The sequence below is a fragment of the Filicampus tigris genome, chromosome 2, assembly GCF_054856515.1.
Source record: "Filicampus tigris isolate MCC_2025a chromosome 2, RoL_Ftig_1.0, whole genome shotgun sequence".
NCBI classification, from domain to species: Eukaryota; Metazoa; Chordata; class Actinopteri; order Syngnathiformes; family Syngnathidae; genus Filicampus; species Filicampus tigris.
In genome coordinates, this window is record NC_141218.1 from 16378835 (window position 1) to 16398815 (window position 19981).

Consider the following 19981-nt stretch of genomic DNA (forward strand, 5'->3'; position numbering starts at 1 on the left):
TTATGAAGTCCTCTTTCAGCTTTTGTAAGTGCAGAAATCTTGACCTGCACATTAAGCACGTTGACAGAGAAGTGGTTCTCGAACTCTTTTGACACGAATGTGAAATTTATACGGGAGTACTGCAGTGTGCAACCTTGAGGTACCGGGGCCGTCAGCAGAAAGTGTGATAACAACATCGAAGACTCTGAGGTGATAAAAGCAGGAGGCTAATCAAGCGCCCACATCAGACTCAAACTCAGACGGGTCAGCTCATGAAATATAATTAGTTAGCTAGCCATGGCTGGCAAATTGGACATGATGAAGAAGAGTTCTGTAGGTCAATCTAAGCTGTCTGAAGAAGACTTCAGATTGGATGGGCAATATGTCCATCGGCTAAATGGACCAGAAGGGCAATTAAGTTGTAAATGAACAAACATCTGAATCGACATTAGCCTCTAAAAGCGGAGCAAATAATCACATACTTGGCAACTTATACGTTTTTCCCGTATTTTATACGTTTTTTGATCATTTCAAATTGTGTGCGCCGTATAACAATTTTGGTATGTGATTTTTTTTTTTTTTTTAAATCGTTCTTTTGTTAGACCAATCTCATCTTGCCCATTTTGGCTCTAATCCGGATCGTCTCGGTCACTGGTAGCAGACGACAACGTTATTTGGTAAATAAAATAAACTTGTTTACACAAATTATCTTTGTTCGTACTCTACATAGTCTGTCTTGCTGTGAATAAATAGTGCCGCGTTGTGTTTGTAAGGTTTATTATCGCTTAATAAGGGGAATTGCAATCATTAATAAGGGGAGCAATTGGCTGAGGTTGACAGTATGTAATCACCAGGCAATGGCTCTTGGAACAGTTCTTTTTTGAAGTTACATTCATTTATGTTTTGCTGTTGAGAGCAACATCAATTCTGCAATTTTTTGAATTAGGAGAAATGAAAGGAAGAGGTAATAATGAAACAGCCTTCTGACTTCTCAAAAGAAAATATTCATTTTCCTCACAAAGGACAACTTACCTTTGTGTAAAACTCTAAAAGGACATTTGGAAAAGGATGTTTCCTACAAAGACATGCTTGGCAAAACATGCACAGAATGTGAATGTGGCATCTCTCAAAAGAACACTTCCCAATGACTGCTCCTTTCATCCTAGATGCTGTACCTATATATGGTGTATTTTTATATCTACAAGATGACGGATGCCAATTATAGATTAGGTTCCCAACCTGACAATGGTGACACAGCAGGCTCTTGGAATATCTGAGAAGTGGTCGCCAAGTTGACGGTTTTCCCAGCTTCTGTGGAATGGTGTCCTACTTACAACCCGGCGTTCAAACAGAAAATGACATATGTGAACTGCTATTCTGAGTGACTTTTAATTAAAGCTGTAGAGGCTTGACATGGAAAAAAATACACTCTGCATTAATGAGATCCATACGGCATCAGCCAGCTGGAAATTTCTCTCAAACTTATCATATTATACCAAGTCTATGAGATCCTGTGCTTGAATATTTGATGATTTCACCTGTCTTATCCAGAAACATTTTTTGACAAGTTGAGGTGGCACACACATACTGTATATAAGATGCAGAAACAACAAGAATAAGGGAGCTCGTGTTTATATTCACAAGGGGATAGAGTCGATCCCCCCAAATCCTTCAACTAGCGTAAATAAAATCGACAAGAATAACTAGTCTTCCCGCCAGTTGACTGAATAGCCTCAAGAGTCTAAATTCTGTACCAACTACAGTATTTGCTTCTAAGGATTACCCCAACAGGTTTGGATCCTTCTCCTCATTGTTTTTCTACATAGACGGTGTGCTATAGCTATGTGTTCTGTGTGAGCAGTTTTGATTCACCATTGGTGGTTTGGTTAGAAAGACATCACTGTGTAGATGTCAGGCCCACATTAACAGGGTACACAGTGGCTAAAGAAAGACTACACACTGCTGTTTAAATGCAAGTTTTTGTGATATATAAAAACAAGACCAAAATAAATAATTAAAAAATAATAATAATATGACTCATTTGAGAAAATAAAATTTTCGAGAGGGGAAGATAAAATAATAAATAAAATAAACAGAGATAATGTGGTTGCGCAAGGGTACGCACACTTACAACTGGTGATGTGGCTGTGTTCAGAAATCGCCAATCAAATTTAAACTCATGTTAAATGGGAGTTGATACCCGTGCCACCATTTAAAGTGCCCCGCCAACCCCTCCAAAGTGCAGCTTTTATAGTAGGCTTTTCCTGTCGTTGTTGTAGTCACAAGCCATGGTCCGCAGGCTCAGTTGTTCAAAGATATTACGTCATTTTAAGGCTGGGACGATCCACTTTTGTCCCAATCCAATACGGATCCCGATACTTGGGTGGCAATCACATACGTAAAAATATATATTGAAAAAACTGAGGCATGTGTTTCCAAAGTTTTAAAAAGTGCCATTTGACATTTATTCAAGTGTCACGATTGAAAAGGGCATAAGCTGTTGCAGTAACTGTTCCTGATACACAGGAGTGCAATAAATAAAAACTCCATTCACAAAGATCAACTTCAAGGACCTCAAATGTTCCAAAAGTATGTACGTGCAAAACATAACATAAGGTATTGAAAGTATCACAATACTTCATCAACGGATCGAAACTTGTATCGGCATAAAAAGTATCCTGATACTTTGCAATACAATACTTTTTCCCAGCCTTAGTACATTTCCAAGGCTTTTTAGTTCCCCTTTCCAAAATATATTTTTTTTAGTTAAGCTCTTCGGGATATAGGTCACATTAATGGTGGAAAAAATATTGAAATGATTTGTCTGGCTCTCCTTTTTTTTGTTGATACTATAAAAACGTGGCATTTGAACAGGGACGTGTAGACTTTTTATATTGACTGTGTATGCATTCCGTCTCTTTATGCTGAAGTCGAATTGGCAGATATCTAATTCATTTATGATTTTGAACCAGGTTTGGAAAAGGTCAGATTCAGATTGGTGGTACGCAATTCCATTTGTGTATTTATTCCTGTTTAGTCTCATATGAACCATATCCAAATGACAGTAGTTCACATTGGAGCAAGACGTCAGACTTGAGTCATCTGAACCATGTAATGTAACTTCAGCTTTGCTGAGTCTATCACAAAGCTTGGTTTACTTAGTTAGTTTAGCAAATAGAAGATGGAGCGTACTAGTGGCTTCATTGATATATTGAAGCCATTGCTTAATTATGTGGAAAAAATAGGAAAAGCCCATCAAAGACCCTTCATGTACCTCATTTAACAGTGTGACTATGAAAAGAGGATAATGACTGATGTGAATAAGCCTTGCTTGGCCCCAAAGAATTTTACAATAAAGTCCCAACGGCAAAAGCCATGCATCTTACTGATGTGCAGGTGTGATGAAGATGGAACAACAGCTTGTGTGCAGTCAGCAATGCATTTTCGCAACGCATAAAAATCAATTTCACGTCTCAGCTATTGTGACGCAGACATTAGGGCTTCTGCATGGTCCAACACAAAGTTTAATGAGTAGATTTTCTAAGCGGAGCGGACCGGCTTCTGACCAGAGTTGCATGAAGAGAAGACAATTTATGCCAGGAATCCGGAGGCTGCTCTGCAGTCACGTTGGCGCTTAGTAACACAACTCCCCGAGCCCTTGTCACGTTGTGTTTCAAGAGAGTATTGACTGATGGAGCTTCTATAAAGATTACAGCCTGTTTGCATATAAGAGGGAGCTATCAAAAGTAATGATAGACGACTGTGAGATAGGCGTAGCCTCTGGCAAAGCTTTGTCCTCAGGGACAAACTTCAAAGATGTGTCAGTTGGAGCTCGGGACACAAGTACACTCCTCAGAGCCTCAACTTGTATTCCTTCGGACAAAGGTAGTCCATGGAGAATACTGAATGAAAGTGGTGTTATGACTGCAATGCAATGAAAGAGTAGACATTTTGAGGGGAAGATTGTGAAGGGTGAACGTATTTTGCTAGACATGCTAGACATAGAGGGTATTAGGTTGAAGCCAGAATGAATGATAATATATAAATAATAATAATAAATAAATAAACAAATAGCCTGCAATCCAGTCATGGCGCATAAAACTTGGAACCAATACTGATGAAACTGATACTTAGAATACACAGGGCAGTTAGTTTTTTCACGGTTGCTCTGATATAACTTTTATATTCAGGCTCCTACGACAGCCCGGGCTGGCAAAATATTAAAAATATACGTGATATAAGTACAGAGAGGGAGTTCAAACCAGAGATTAGGAAGTTCTCTTTGTTGAGAAAACGAACCTCAGCTACAGTATGTTTTAGTGTCTAAGAAATAATCTACGCTCATTAGCCTAATTAAAGTCGAACGCCCCCAAGGTTGAACAAGTCTGAATGTGCCCAAAGCCTTCAGGGGAAATTTAAAGAATACAAACCTTTCATTGTTTGAATCACCATCATGTGTGTTTTTGTCGGCATTTTGCACAAGACCTCCACGTATCTCACCCCATGTTTTACTTTTTAAACTGGTTGACTTCTTCCACACTTTCTCATAATTAGGAGGCGCATATGTAACGTGAACTACCTTCGGCAAATATGAATTCTGTCTTTGTTGGTTAAGACTTAGCACTTTATTGTTTGTACGTGTCTGGTGAGTGAAGATAAATGTAGACACTATTGTGTTTTAATCGAGAAAGTTTTCCCCTTTCCTATTGTGCTGCAATACCTTCATGAATCACTGTTTATTCCAAAATTACTCCCACTGCTCAGAGAGAGGCATTTTTGGCAGCAATTAGTTTACCACATCATCCTTAAACTGAATCCTGTTTGCGGCTTGTTACTCGTGTCCCCAAGTTGGCAAAATAATGCATTCATGAATAGGATGAATAAGGAAACAATTGTGAAGACATACTCGGCTCGCATCTGCTTTGGGTCAAAACTTATTTTTTGGTTGCGGCACTCATAAAATCAAAACAAACTTGGATAACTTGCTACACTTGTAAAAATAATAATTCTAAAGAATATGTCTCTGTGACTTCCTTGTCAAAATCCTTTGCTAGACCAAGTTTATGACTAGAAGTACAATGTAGTTTTGAAGCGTATATTACAGTTGGAGGACATGCCAGCATGCATTTCTTTGCAGTCTCAGTTGCTTTGCTGAATGTTGAATTACGCAGTATGTTTCATCGATTATGGAATATACATTTTAAAATGTTTAAATGTTAAAGCATGAGTATATGAAGGTATGGCAGTAACATGGAGTTACAAATCCATAATCAAACATCCCTGGCTATTCTCCTACTACTCTTCATTCTGTTTGATTTCCCCTTTGAAAAACCCTGTTGAGACTTTAGTTGCCGTGCAATCAGCCTATTTAGATTTTGGTCGCGCCGCTTCCCTGCTCTGATATTGATGAATTGACTTCATAAAGCACTGAGACAGCACACTCTGTCGTCAGTAATCAATGCCCAGATCCATTCTTTTCTCTTCATTTGAGGAGGCGTTGGAGCTTTTCTGCGGCCGAGCAGATGAGCCTGCAGTCTTTGGGGAAATCGTCCTCTAAACTAGTGTCCTTTCCATGCTATTTGACACATGTAAATTGTAGGCGCATCTGACCGGATTGTCAGCAAAAACATCCCATCCAACTCCAAGACCTCCTCCCATCCATCAAATTTGCATTAAACCACACTAGCCAATGTCCCGACTTGAAGTATTTTCATCTTTGCGGGGGGGACATTCATCATGCTGGCTTTTTTAATTTGTGTTATGCTGCTGTCTCATCTCATCCTCACCCGTGGCCTGATGCTCCATGACAAATGCCGACAAACAAATTGTATATTACATTGAGACAGTAAAGCACTCTCCTCAGGTCAAGGTTAATGCATTTGTTTATTAATGGAGATGCATTAGAGACGAATATGTTGCTATTAAGGAGGCTTTTGGGGACACTGATGAGTCTGGTCTGGATGGCACTTGGTGACAAAGCTCAGTATGCATCCTAAATCATTCTTGTTTATATTCTATTCAACTTTATGACCTGAGATTTACAGAATCAATTATTTCCATGCTGGGCTACTGACTTTTTAACAGAGGTCAGAATAACGATTATCATGATTGCTTGTTTTTTTGTTTTTTTTTTGGGGGGGGGGGGGGATTCCTCGCCATTCACCAGAGTATGCATCTAGTACATAAGGCTAAATTTTTGAATATTGGATCAGTAGGGAGCAAAGAACACTAAAAGAGCTAATTAAACTGCATGACAAAGCTATAGGAGAAACCTGTAAGAGGGGCCACCTGTAACCTTGCAAATATCTAACACCACTTTTTCTGTTTCTTTTTGTTTGTTTGTTTGGTTGGTTGGTTTCTCACAACTAATTAGTCTAGAAATAATTTGTCATAATCAGTATCTCCAATTTTTGAAGAGACATTCCTGCTGCAATAACTTTTATATTGTCCATAATCCACCCAATGGACTACACCTTCCTTAGGAAACCACAGGTGATTGTAAGTATGAATCAGCGTTATAATACTTAAGGGATTTTCATTATAGTTACTTTTTATTTTGCCTTGACTTTTGTTTTTTCAATTCAGTTTGTTTTAATTGCTTGGGGACATGTAAAACAGCATGCCCAGCCATTAAGTGAGAAATAATCCGTATATTCATTTTCAATACAGCTTGCCTTTTCCTCATCGGGGCACAGGTGACCTGGAGCCTACCCCAGTTGACTTTGAGCGAGAGGTGGCGTACAACTTCAACTGACTCTCTTTCGAGACAAATGCAAAGCAGTTTACCATGCCATGTTTTTGAATAAACCCCCGATGCACATTGCTGAGTTCTGTGCAGCTAGCTATTCAGTGATTGCAGATATGAGTGTGAATGTTTATGTCTTGCGACTGACGGCCAGCCAATCCAGGGTGCTGTCTAACATTTGTCTACAGTCAGTCTCCTTGCATGAAATGTCAGAGTGAAAGGAGTGTATAACCAGTGCTGCACCTCTTGAGATCTGGGTTTGTGGACGATGCCTTGCTCAAGGGCCTTGTGGTTTTTACGTTTTTTTGTGTCCAACAGTACTTGAACCATGTTCTCTGCTTTCCAAGCCCCAGATTTGCTGTGGTTCTAAATCATTTTCTTCAGTTGCAGTGGTTTCAACTTTCAAAGCCATTCTAATAACATGTGATGTTATACATAACGTTTGGTAACTTGAAACATGTTATGTAGTGCATACATTAATCAAAATGCCTTATGAATGCCACTTTTCCGACAGAAGCACATTTTCCATTTTTATCACCAATCAATACTTAAAAGGTCAGGAAAAGTAAAACATCATCAGTGTGGCACATTCTAGTTTCATCTAATTTGAAATTTGAAATAGTTTTGAAGATGAAAAATCTACAGTGGTAGCGATATAATCATTACATTTTTTTTTTTTTTGTCATGTAAGCAGTTCTGATCATAGCAGCATTGACCTCTGATATAAACTTTTTTTTTCAACTACTGGTGTGCATAGTCCCCAGAGGATGCAAACTATTGATTTTGCTCATCCGTTGACTTGCCCTGTTATCTGCAGATTAAAGCTCTTAAAGTTGGTAACATTTTTTTTTATTGATTGATTAATAGAGTGACACTGGAGCTTTTGAACAGACAGGATAAATGTGTCTAGATTTTCTGTAAAATTCATGGGTTTTTTGGGCTTTCTGATTTTGAAACGTGGAGTATTTTGTGAGTATATATGTGAATATATGTCTGTGTACTAATCATTTCACAGTATTCCAGACGGATGTCCTTTCCTCAACAACTTCTCTACACTCCACCCTTAAAGCATTAGGGTGCATTGTTTCTTTAAATTCTTAAAAATGATTTAATCATCAATTATGTATATCTTGAAAGTACTGTACATATATTTTTCAACTGGATATAGGGAGTAGTAGACACAACAAGGTATTCCCATTCAAGAAACTTGTTCAAGACCAGCCAAGTACCAACATCTGTTCAAAGTGCGAAATGCCAAAATAAATCCAGCACCATTGAATAATTTAATTGATGCTTATTATAGATAGTGCTCGACTCACCCAGATTTTGCCGGCTGGCTAATCCTGACCCAAGGCTCTCGGAATATGCTCCTCTGAGTAAGTCTGTGAAGGACTGCCTGGTGAATGAGTAACCAGCCTTCTCCTACGCTTGCATTTCTCCTTTCACAGTTGGGATGTTACAGAGATCTACAAATTCAATTCATATAGTCAGAAAACTCTAAATGTCTGTAACCTCCTTGCATGACCAGTAATGTTGCACGTACAACTGTGGTCAACAGTCAGGTAAACTAAAATAGCAACAAGCCATGAAGGTCTTTAATCAGGGTGAATGGATTTTGTAAATTCTTGTGCTTCGTGATCTGGCTAAAATCCACCACCATATTTTTCGGAAGTATTTCAAGATATCACAGTGTTTTTAAAGGGTGTCTTTGAATACTTCGTAATGCCATTGTCAATCGAGTGATCATGAAGCTCAAAATGCCCACAAAATCCATTATAGCACATTCATTATTTTTGTGTTTCTGAGCCTCGTTCTTCTCTTGTGTTCTTTTCCGCACAGCGTTCGAAAATAGCCGTATATGAGAAGATGTGGTCATACATGAAATCAGCCGAACCCTCGGTATTTGTTAAGACAACACCCGATGGCGTGGCCCGGGTACGAAAGTCAAAGGGCAAGTTCGCCTTTCTCCTCGAGTCCACCATGAACGAGTACATAGAGCAGCGGAAGCCCTGCGACACCATGAAAGTGGGCGGCAACCTCGACTCCAAAGGCTACGGAGTGGCGACGCCCAAAGGCTCAGCATTAAGGTGGGTGGAATAATATAACAATATCCTCCATGTTGTTATAGTATTCCACCTACCCTGATGTCCCCTGTTGTCATTCTCTTCTCATCCTGTCCTTGTTTTTTTATGGACACAGAGGTAACGGTAGTATGCTTTTCAATGCACTTGGATACAAAGGTTTAATGCCATCATTGTCTTTTGAAGAATTTTCCAAATGTGCTAGGGTTGTTATTGTAGTCAAATCTGTATGATAGTGTTAAAGCGAAGAATCATTTCATGTCTCTCTGTCTTCCTGTTGCTCCTCTCACCCCTCCATCTCTCCTTCCGTCCTACCTGACTGTTGTGTTGTCACTTTTAATTTAACGGTTCAATGGTTTTTCAATTTAGCCTTTTAAAAGCTGTGCTGTCACTTGTGACAAATGTTAATTGCATGATGTTTGTTGTTGTTACTTCTCTTCTCAATGACAAGTGTCCCCATCCCGCACACTTCAGTTCTAAACTACGTAACCCCTCTTGCCACCTTTCCAAGATTTAACACTGTCTTTACCTTAAGTGAGCCTCTCTTATCTCTCCGTATTCCTGAAATTCTTAGACTGCAATTTGTCCTTTCCCAGAACATTCTGATTAACAGATTCTTTGCGTAAGCCCCTGCTACAGAGGTAGCCTCTCTACCCTGACCTATCATAATGCTTGGTACACCCATTACTTTGCATTAGATTTCTCACGGACCTGTGCATTTTCTTACAAGTTATGTTTTATCGTTTCAAGAAATGCTGTTAACCTGGCAGTTTTAAAACTGAATGAGCAAGGCCTCTTGGACAAATTGAAAAACAAATGGTGGTACGACAAGGGAGAGTGCGGCAGCGGGGGAGGTGACTCCAAGGTCAGCCTCGATGTCACCACAATCGGGTACTACAGTGCAGAGTAATCGGCAAGGCTGTTATAGCAACCCAACCAGAACCGAACCAAATGTCCGCCACGAACAACCTGCTGCTGCCCTTCGGCACATCACCAAATTGACGGATGGTCTGACCAGACGGTTTAACACTTCAGCTCAAACAAAGGAGCCCTGCTTAGCAAACAGGAGATTAGTGACAACAAGTGAATATGAATCAAATTATGACGTGAATAAGATGCCCTGCATTTGTGAAAGTTTGGCGGTCTTTAGTCATGCTTACAGATCTGCATGGCAGCTCATCTCATCCGGGACATTAGGTCCATCTAGCATTCTGGAAATACAATTAGTAATCTGATTTTTATTTATGATCAACCTATGTAATTCAATTCTTAAATCTTTTTCCTGGAAGTTGTAAACATTTCTAGCATATGTTTTCAAATCTTGGGAACGATGGCTCTTCTTCAACTGAACCCACAGCTGCTCTGTACACATCAAGGCCCTGTATCCATGTGTTCTGAAGCCAATGGGATCAATTATTCCCAGTGGCAAAATGGTTTCATGGAGGCCATCAGCAAAGCAAGGGGAACAGCGGCGTCTTGAGGGGACTAAGCATTGCACATTGCAACGTGAGAATTCTAATTAACATTTCAAGGCTTGTGATTTGTTTTTAATGGATCATCTGATAAAACACCTTCGGTCCGATTCCACTATTGAGCTCATTAATAACCCAACATTGACCCTTTTGATCACACCCTCCCCTCTTCTTCTGTGGCTAAATGATGAATGATTTTCCCATTATGGAAACTAATGGTGCAAGTATTAAGCCCCGCTCAACCATGGCAACCAAGTAAAACATTACTCAGATGATGTGCTATTGTATCGTGCTATTTTCACTGCATTACATATGGGACAGCTGCATTATAGTCTTTACGTTGCAGGTCAATGTAAAGACAAATGATGCTGTCACCTCAAATGGGATGTTATAGGTCAAGTAATTGGTTAGATTGTACGCAACCTGAAAACCTCTTTGAACCACAGAGCTGTATTATTACACCGTTAACATTATTTGTCATGAATTGGCCTTGACCACAATTAGTAGTTAAGCAGGAGTCAATCTGTCTTGAAGACAGTGGCTGTGCTTTTTACCGGGTGCCAGCTTCGACCACAGAAACTGTGTCAATGGAAAGTCAATTGAGATTTATTGTCATGGAGACCACACACATTCCTGATTTATTGATGTCTCACTATACATTGTGGGTGGTTAAAACTTCAAACTTGATAAACAGATGAACACCCCTAATATATATATATGTATATATATGTATATATATATATATATATATATATATATATATATGTATATATATATATATATATATATATATATATATATATATATATATATATATATATATATATATATATATATATATATGTATGTTTTCTCCGGGTACTCCAGTTTCCTCCCACATTAAAAAAAAACATGCATGGTAAGTTGATTGGACTCTCTAAATTGCCCCTAGGTGTGATTGTGAGTGCGGATGTTTGTCTTTGTGTGCCCTGTGATTGGCTGGCAACCAATTCAGGGTGTCCCCCGCCTACTGCCCGAAGACAGTTGGGATAGGCTCCAGCACGCCCCGCGACCCTTGTGTGGATAAGCGGTATAGATCATGGATGGATGGGTATATGATAAATGGAGGGAATTATACTTGTACTGTGTACTCTGCGAGACAAACCACAAGTGAGTCTTGCATGTGGATGCTGTCACTTTTTGCAATGTGAAGCATAATGCGTGAATGGAGGCAAATTTTTGGGAAAATCTTGTTCCTAAACCGATTTGTTTATGACCAGGGTCATTTGTGAACCGAGTTTGGACTATTATGGCAAAAAAAACACCACATTATATTTTGCAGTTTATTATGGAAGCTAATTTAATGATTTACCTTACTGTACTGCGAAGAATTGTTGTGTCTATTATAAATCTATTACTGACTTTCCCATTGATATTGTTTGCACAGGTAATGTGCCAGTTATGACTTCACTAAATAACTTTGTGTTAAGAGGTTGTTTCTTTCAGATAATGCAACTCAAACAAAAGATGTGGAAAAGGTCACTATAAGATAAATTGAGGTTTTTGCATAGTGAGTCATGCAGAGCAGCTTCAGTAGGGCCGGGAATGTGCATAATGGGTCCCCAAGCAGCACCATAAGTCAAAGCCTAAGCATAGATTAAGTATTCTCCTCCTAAGGTTCCCTCTTGAGTCACATTTTTGCACTATTTGCAATGCTAATGCTGCGATGTCGCTAAGATCATTAAGTCGTTTATTTATTTAATTTTCTTGGGCACTGAGAGCATGTAAGGAGCCATCATGCCTTCACAGATTTTTATTTTTTTGTAATACTCAGGTATGTACTCTGTGTTTGTTTAGCTCCTTCAGGAGTCATCAGAGAGGCCCGATTAAGTGTGGCCTGGAGCACTCACTTCCACACGGTGCATTGCTTGCATCATGCTTACAGCTTGCGGTTTCAACAGACGTCCCCCCTCTCCCTCTCACAAACACTCACACATTTTTATACACACGCTTGTTTCTTGCCCTTCAGCACAACACAATGCAGCCGAGATTGAGTTTCAGACGTAGAGCATGTTAGAGGGTAATTGCAGTGTTAATCAATGTCTCCACAAGCCAAAACGATGCTGGGGTCATCACAAACTGTTTCTCTGAGGCATACAGTGGTATAATCGTCTCTCTGTGCATTATGCATTGCCTAGATCCCCTGGGGGACATTGTTCCTGCAGGGAGTAGTTATGTCATTCATTTATCGATGCAACATTTTTTCTTCCTTTCAATTTGCTTTTCATGTTTCACCGGGTTGATAGAGTGGAACCACATATGAACCATAGGTGTATGTATTAATACAAATTTCATGTTGACGACACAATGCACTGCAGATATTAATTTGATTCAGATGTTTTGTATTGATTTAAGGAACAATTTACGATTGTTAACTGTACTATAAGTGATAACGTACGTTATGCGGGAGTCACCTCACTTACACTCTGTTTTTGCTATTATTTTTGACAATATTGTTGAGCATTTAAGAGGAAAGTTGACTATGTGCTATGGGGACATGCACCAGTGAGGCAGGCGTTGACTTTCTTTAAAGGTGAAATCAATCAACCCAAACACATTTTTTTTCACGACTATGTTCCCAGCAGGCCCACTAGTGAAAACACGGCATTCTGATTAATGTTGCGTTTGTGGAATATGAGTTAAGCAGCAAAATCCACCACTTTTTAGCCTCCCTTTTTAGATCTCAGGGGGCGGCAATTTTGTCACCTCTGTCGACTGAAAATGACATCATAACTGCTCAGTGCTCAGGTATTGACCAATCACGGCTCAGCTTCAGAAAAAAAGTCAGCCGTGATTGGTCGTTATCTGAGCCCTGAGCAGTTGTGATGTCAATTACAGTTGACAGAAGTGACAAAATGTCCACTCCCAGAGATGGATAAAAACAGGTGGATTAACTCTTATTCCACAAACGCAATATTTACCAGAATGTCTTATTTTAACTAGTGGGCTTGCATAGAAAATATTCTTGAAAAAAATATGTTTGGGTTGACTTGCACTTTAAGTATAACACACAGTTCACTAAAGGTATACGTTTGCTCTTTTTTTATTATTAGTGAAATTGAGCAGAAAGGTCAGAGACATATACTGCCTTTCCGCAATGCATATCCCTTTCCAGTTTTGTGGTCTTCATAATAGTTTGTCACTTTGTAACCCTGTTGTGGCAAAAGAAAAAAAAAACTCTTAGGGGTCAATCCTTTTGATGCTGACTAAGCTGAAGTCTTGTAAGAGTTTCAGAAATCTTGTGAGATCTCATGGAAGGTCAGATACTGTGTGTGTAGCACGTGTGTTGAGTGTTGAAATGGACAGGTGTGGCAAATGATAGATTTGTGAATTTACAGGCACATGACATATAAGTGGATTTAGTTCAGTAATTCGCTAGCATTATATTCAAAATCATCATGAATACACTGTATCGGTCTCCAGGAGGAAATTCAGTTTACTCTTCCATTGACACTTGACAGACATTCATAAATGGATCCAAAAGTATGACATGCAATTTGGGTATGACAGATTGTTAGGATTGACACGGATTCAATAGATAATCTTCGATAAGGAGATTTATTTCTTATACTTACAAGGTTAAGCATACAGTTTAGGCATAGTTGCTTCAATAGGTTTTGACACTGACAATTTGTATGGCAAAAGCATTTCAAATCGCAGAATTCAACTGATACTGTGCACAGTGTCCGCTAAAAGCAAACGATGCAGCCATTATGGTGTTTGTTAAGACAAAGCTCCTTTTGAACTGATCTTGTTGAATGCTGTTCAGAGACTCTTAAACGCCCCCCAAATCATCCCAAGTAGAGACGGGCAGATCGTACATTAAGTACCTGCTCGTCGCCAAGGTAACAGCGTCTGCCGATTACTCAAAGCGATATGGGTAGGTCCTGGCTCTGTAGGTAAGGGTTTATAAAGGTGATAGGTAGAATGCCTGCTCTCTGTCATGTTGCCGTGGCCAGGAACCCTGCTTTATCGCTTTGTAAAATATGTAAGTAGTAAACAAGTTGAATAACATAAAATAACATAATATAATGTTATTTATGTTATTTCCCACGTGAAGAACTCCTGTAAACCTTGCAGTATTGAAACTCAGTGAACAAGGCATCTTAGACAAGCTGAAAAACAAATGGTGGTACGATAAGGGTGAATGTGGAACCAAGGACTCTGGAAGTAAGGTCAGTCGCTGCAGGTCTTTTGTACTGATTCCAAATTGCATTTTGACGTACTGTTCATATGCAAGACAAACCTCTCTCAACATTAATAGTTCACATTGTGTTAATCTGCTGCACATAATTTACTTCTTTGGACCTGCCACTAACTGTAATACGGTTTGTGGCTTTACAAGGCACTCATTCCCCAAATTCTGCTTCTTTTGCCATAGAACATTTTTTACATCATATGAATTGTGAACCTGTTTTAAGAATCTGTAATGATAATCCAATGGGGAAATGACGATAGAGTGCCTTACAATTTCAATTGAATCACAGCAGTTGTTGACAAATGCTACTTATGCCCATTCTCACTTCATGACACTTTGACCATTATGCTGCTGTTTCTATTTACCAAACTGTTAATGAAAATTTGATTGATTTGCGTTATTACTACTTTGCAAAAGAGCTGCGTCTATTAGATTTGTTGGCCTCCTGTGGTGTGATGAATGGGCAAAGCCTCTTAATATTTCATAACTTTGATGACAAATGCAACTTGCGCTAGCGCTTGAACTGAGGCTCAGTTGGCATGCTGCAAGAAGTCAGGGAATGTAATATACTCAATTTTTAACCCTCTGAGATTCTGTTTAGAGATCGTTACAAAGCTGCCTGATCCGTCTCCGCTCAAGGGGTTAAACTGCAAATAGTAAAACTTAAATGAACAAATTTTTAATGAATAAGTTCGGTAGGTAAGCAGCAGCAAAATGGTTTGATTTGATCATCTTTTCTGACTGTACTGTATGACAATGTTGCCATAAGAGTTATACGTACATGTCGCTAAGACAGGGATGGTTAGAGCTGTCGACCTAAGCAACTGACCAGCTTCCTAACATGGTCAAGAGCAGCTCGAGACTAAAAAGATAAAACTTCAATAGTCAGCTTCTTTCTATTTAAGTGGATGTCAGAAGTTCTTAACTTTGAGGAAAATCAGTTAGACTGAACCGCAAAGGCAAACAGATTTTCTAGGGTTGTTGTTTGTAGCTGTTAGTATTAATAATCCATTAACAGTTGTTACCAGGGCAGATCTAGTGGTCAGGCTGAATTTTTTTCTGTTGCGCTCGCACCATTTCGAAATGCTTAACTGTGTTCTTGACTTTCCTGCAGGACAAGACAAGCGCTCTCAGCCTAAGCAATGTGGCTGGAGTCTTCTATATTCTGGTTGGAGGGCTGGGGCTGGCCATGATGGTGGCCCTGATAGAGTTCTGTTATAAGTCACGGCAAGAAACCAAACGGCTGAAATTGGCCAAGAGTGCTCACAATTTTAAGCCAACTCCCCCAACCAACACCCAGAACTTTGCCACATACAGAGAAGGCTACAATGTATATGGAACAGAGAGTGTTAAGATTTAGAGGTATGTCACCTCTCTTTACCGTCCACGACATGCTGAGAGTGTTACATCATTTAGCTTCCTGTTGTATCTGTTCGACTAAATTATTCAAATGCATGCGGTTCTCTGTTGCTTCAGTTGTTTCAGATGTCATGTCGGAAGAATTCAAACATAAAAGCTCACTTAGATATAAAAACCATAGCTATTGTTTATTCCTTGTAAGATTCAGACTTGTGGCTATAGTGCTTCTGGCAACATTGAAGGCTTAATAATTTACAGTTGTACCAATTCTAAATTCTAACCTTGCCCATTGGAAGGTCACACAAAATCCATACTAGTTCACTGGCAGATGGCCGATTTTTGTTTGGATTAAAAAAAAAAAAAAATTCACAGTCGGGAGGATACACTGCTATCCTCCATTGCAAAAAAAAAAACCTTCTCATTTTGCTCACTTGTGGGTTTAAAATTAGCATTACGCGACCGAGACAATTAGCATCCTGGCCGGTACTGGACCATGGCCCAGTGATTAGGAAGCACTGGTCATAGCTATAAATTACAACACATGGTAAAATCTGTATTGCTCAAGCTTTTATAGGCCAAACTTAAAAAACAAAAAGTGAAAGTATCGCAAAAACCTGATGTGCTCGAAAAAAAGTAAAGACATTGTTTTACATCAGCGTCAAAAATATGTTTCTGGACACATAAAGCCATTTCTGATTAAAACTTGCTGTTGACCCATGTAATGGAAAAAGTATTAATCTGTTTCTCCACGCTCAGCTTTTTAGCCACTGGTACATAGGAAATTATAAACGGATGTGTGTGTGTGTGTGTGTGTGTGTGTGTGTGCGTGTGTGTGTGTCGGGGTGTGTGGGTGTGTGTGCGCGTGCGTGTGGGGGTGTGTGTGTGTATAAATACAGGATGGATGGATGGATGGGTGGGTGGGAATTTGGGTGGGTAGGTGGATAGATAGATAGATAGGTAGGTAGATAGATAGGTAGGTAGATGGGTAGATGGGTAGATAGGTAGATAGATAGATAGATAGATAGATAGATAGATAGATAGATAGATAGATAGATAGATAGATAGATAGATAGATAGATAGATAGATAGATAGATAGATAGATAGATAGATAGATAGCAATTATTTATCATATTCCTCAAATATTTACAATAAAATTACCAAATCAGGAATTACTTCACAGAGTCATCTCAAACCATTCCAACTTAAAGTCTCACATTCTACATTTCAATTAATTCCACAGTATTTAAGTCCAGCCCCAGCTTTTCAGCATTCACACACAGTGTCTATGGAAATTGCATTCTGTAGTTGCATATTTACAAGCACATTAACACCAGTGCATATGGGGTACAGATGGAGCAAACACAATTCTAACATATGATCTTCAGGGTTTCTATATGTGGCTAGTTATCATGCGTGAGCTTGTCAGTAGGGTGACATGTTCATTATTAATTAGACATACTGACTGGAGCAGTACTCACAATAAACAGCTCCCATCGAGACTTTTGTGATAGCATAGTCCCATCCTCCCATGAAACCACTAGACATAGAACAAGCCTCCCACTGCACAAACTGAGGGAAACACTGTTAAATACACAGTTTCAATTGTTAGTTTTAATTTTAAATGGGTTGTTTACACGTTTTGTCCAGTCATAGACAGATACGCACCAGAGCCCTGCAAATATTTTTAAGCCACCTCCTCACACAGATCGCTCACAGTGAACCGTCAAGAGACTACTTGAGCTTTTACTGTGATTGCTGCTTTTCGGTCTTGATATTGTTTTTTTTTTATATCAAGAATTGAGATCTGGAAGCTAAAGCATAATGAAGCCCATTGAGATAAGACGTAAATGTGTGCTGATAATTGGATAACAGGCAGCCTTTCACTGATTTTTTTTTTTTTTAATCGTAATTGCACACAGTGCCGAAGGCCCCTAAAATTCTGCATATTAATTATATTTTGTACATGTAAGATCTGTATCCCTCTAAGATAACATATTAGCCCTCACAAGACATTTGATCCCTCTTGTTTGCACAAGCGACTATCTTGGGCACGTATGATCTTTCTGTGTGTTTACTCACTGTGATTCCTATGCAAGATCATCTGACAATCATACAAATTAATTCCCTTCCATATTTCTTTTTGCTTTGTATCCTGACACAGGTTTATAGCAAATGTTTCCATCGTCCCGTACAAATGTGATTAAATATATCTAAAAGGACAAGGATTACGAGAATGGAGCCAAATCCTTTTGGGCCGGATGCTGGTATGATAATCTGCAATGACGACACGACTGGACCGGTCATGGGAAGAGCCGATTTCCCTCCTCTCAGTGCCTTATGGAAAGTCCAATCAATGCAACGCATTCTCAACGAAATTGCTTTTTGCTTGAAACATACATAAAAGAGAAGAATTGAGGGCCAGTGGGATAGTATTAGATATACAGTTGAGTACATATAGAATACATGTAATGTGAGAGAATTAAAGCCATCATTTTGCAACCCTAAGCACATTTTAAAGTGCCAAAAGATGAATCTTAGATGCCGGGGGACTAATTGGTTTCTTGTATAAGAAGATTACTCCTCATTCTCCTGCTGCCAGGTTTTCACTAGTTATACATATTCAAATGTGTTATTTCTATTTTGTCAGGGCACCGCCAGACAGTGATTATTACACAATTTGCTTTTATACTAACCTTGCCCCTCCCTCTATTAATCGTTTCATCTTCCTGAAATGCCATTTAAAACAGTTCGGAGTGTGTTGTTTGCACTCTTTTGGTGCTGCTGACACACGCCGCAGAACCAGGTCATGACTCGCAATTCCAGTACTGCCAAGTGTGTGCGTATGTGTGTGTATGTGATTCAAAGAAAGGTTGCTATGCTTAAAATGTGTGTGTACAATATCCTCGTCAGATTGCTCATCCCCCTAAAGTCCTTGACATTCTCTGTGATGGAAGTAGAACCAATACAATAAAAGCTAAATCAAATGTAGATGAACTGCTGAATCAAACTAAAGGATACCAGTAAAGGCTTTCAAACTGTACTATTTGGACAACCTTACCATTTTCTTTGCACATGAGAAAATTTGAAAATGAACTGTGCTTTTCACTTTGGTTTCCTTTCAAGAGAATTACATTGTTCGGTGATTTCACATTGTAAAATAAAATAAAAAAATGAATATAAAGAGAGATTACTGAGGGTTGTACCAGGGCGGTTTTGCAAGCTTAGCACATGTCCATATTGCTGTAATAATTACTTTCCCAAAAAGGCTGTGATTACATAGAATTTTTAGGAAGATACTTAAATTACCAGAAACTGTGGGCAAATAGTTTTTATGTACAAAAAATATCATAATGTGAAGAAAACAATTGAACCGTGTTTAGATAAACACAAACTATTTATATTACATGATGAAAGATTGGTCTTTATTTCCTCTTTTTTTTTTCAACAAGAAAATGCATGTAATGCTTGATGAGCCCTACAAATCACAAACTGACTTAGATTAGAAATTCAGCCCTGTTTCTATTTTATATATATATATATATATATATATATATATATATATATATATATATATATATATATATATATATATATATATATAAAATTTGGTAAATCAGTTTCACCTTTTTCTTTTTTGTAAGGCTCACCTTTCTGGGAGATCACCAAGCATTGTAGTGGGTACAACAGAGCAAGAGATGCATGCATAATTTACTGAACCTCATTAGCGAGGCGCTGTACAGAGAATTTTAATACATTTTGTAAATAAAATGTACAGAAAGGGTTTGTTGTGTGTTCGTGTCATTAAGCAGTATGTCTACATCAAAGTGGAGTCAGCCATTTTAATTCTCTACATGTGTTTGCAAACCCAGCTAACCTTTTTTTGACTTGTCTTTCACTGGGAAAACAAAAGAAAACAAAACTCAACGTGAAAAGGTGCCATATTCATGAAGATTTCGTAAATTCATTCATAAATCCATTTTGTCAATGCAATACAATTCCTCAATGAAATACTTTACAAGCTTGTGTAAGATCATTCCTAGCTGACTAGCACACGGCAATTAATTGGTGGAGAGCACAAGAGCAACGGGCTGTAGAACACACCCATGA

General features: G+C 38.8%; 1 protein-coding gene and 1 long non-coding RNA gene across 12 annotated transcripts in view; one reads left to right on the plus strand and one right to left on the minus strand.

The window, feature by feature from the left end:
* Positions 1 to 19655, plus strand: part of LOC147151596 (glutamate receptor 3-like) — a 105908-nt gene extending 86253 nt beyond the window's left edge. The window contains exons 13-16 of one of the 4 annotated variants that reach the window (XR_015090315.1): positions 8564 to 8811; positions 9556 to 9670; positions 14377 to 14491; positions 15629 to 15776. Coding sequence is in view for 3 of the 4 variants with exons in the window: in XM_086057341.1 (XP_085913467.1) it covers positions 8564 to 8811; positions 9556 to 9670; positions 15629 to 15874 (609 nt within the window). In the remaining variant the exon portion in view is untranslated. Of the gene's footprint in view, positions 1 to 8563; positions 8812 to 9555; positions 9671 to 14376; positions 14573 to 15628; positions 15877 to 18035 lie in introns of those variants that run through there. The other 3 variants (XM_086057341.1, XM_086057349.1, XM_086057363.1) reach the window with 3 other exon arrangements.
* The window catches only part of LOC147151595 (uncharacterized), a 195197-nt gene that overhangs the window by 111966 nt on the left and 63250 nt on the right, over positions 1 to 19981 (minus strand). For 6 of the 8 annotated variants that reach the window (XR_015090356.1, XR_015090351.1, XR_015090360.1 and 3 more), the window contains one exon: positions 8044 to 8190. The exons of the other annotated variants lie outside the window; for them this stretch is intronic. This is a non-coding gene — a long non-coding RNA (uncharacterized LOC147151595). The remainder of the gene's footprint in view (positions 1 to 8043; positions 8191 to 19981) is intronic. 8 annotated transcript variants of the gene reach the window in all.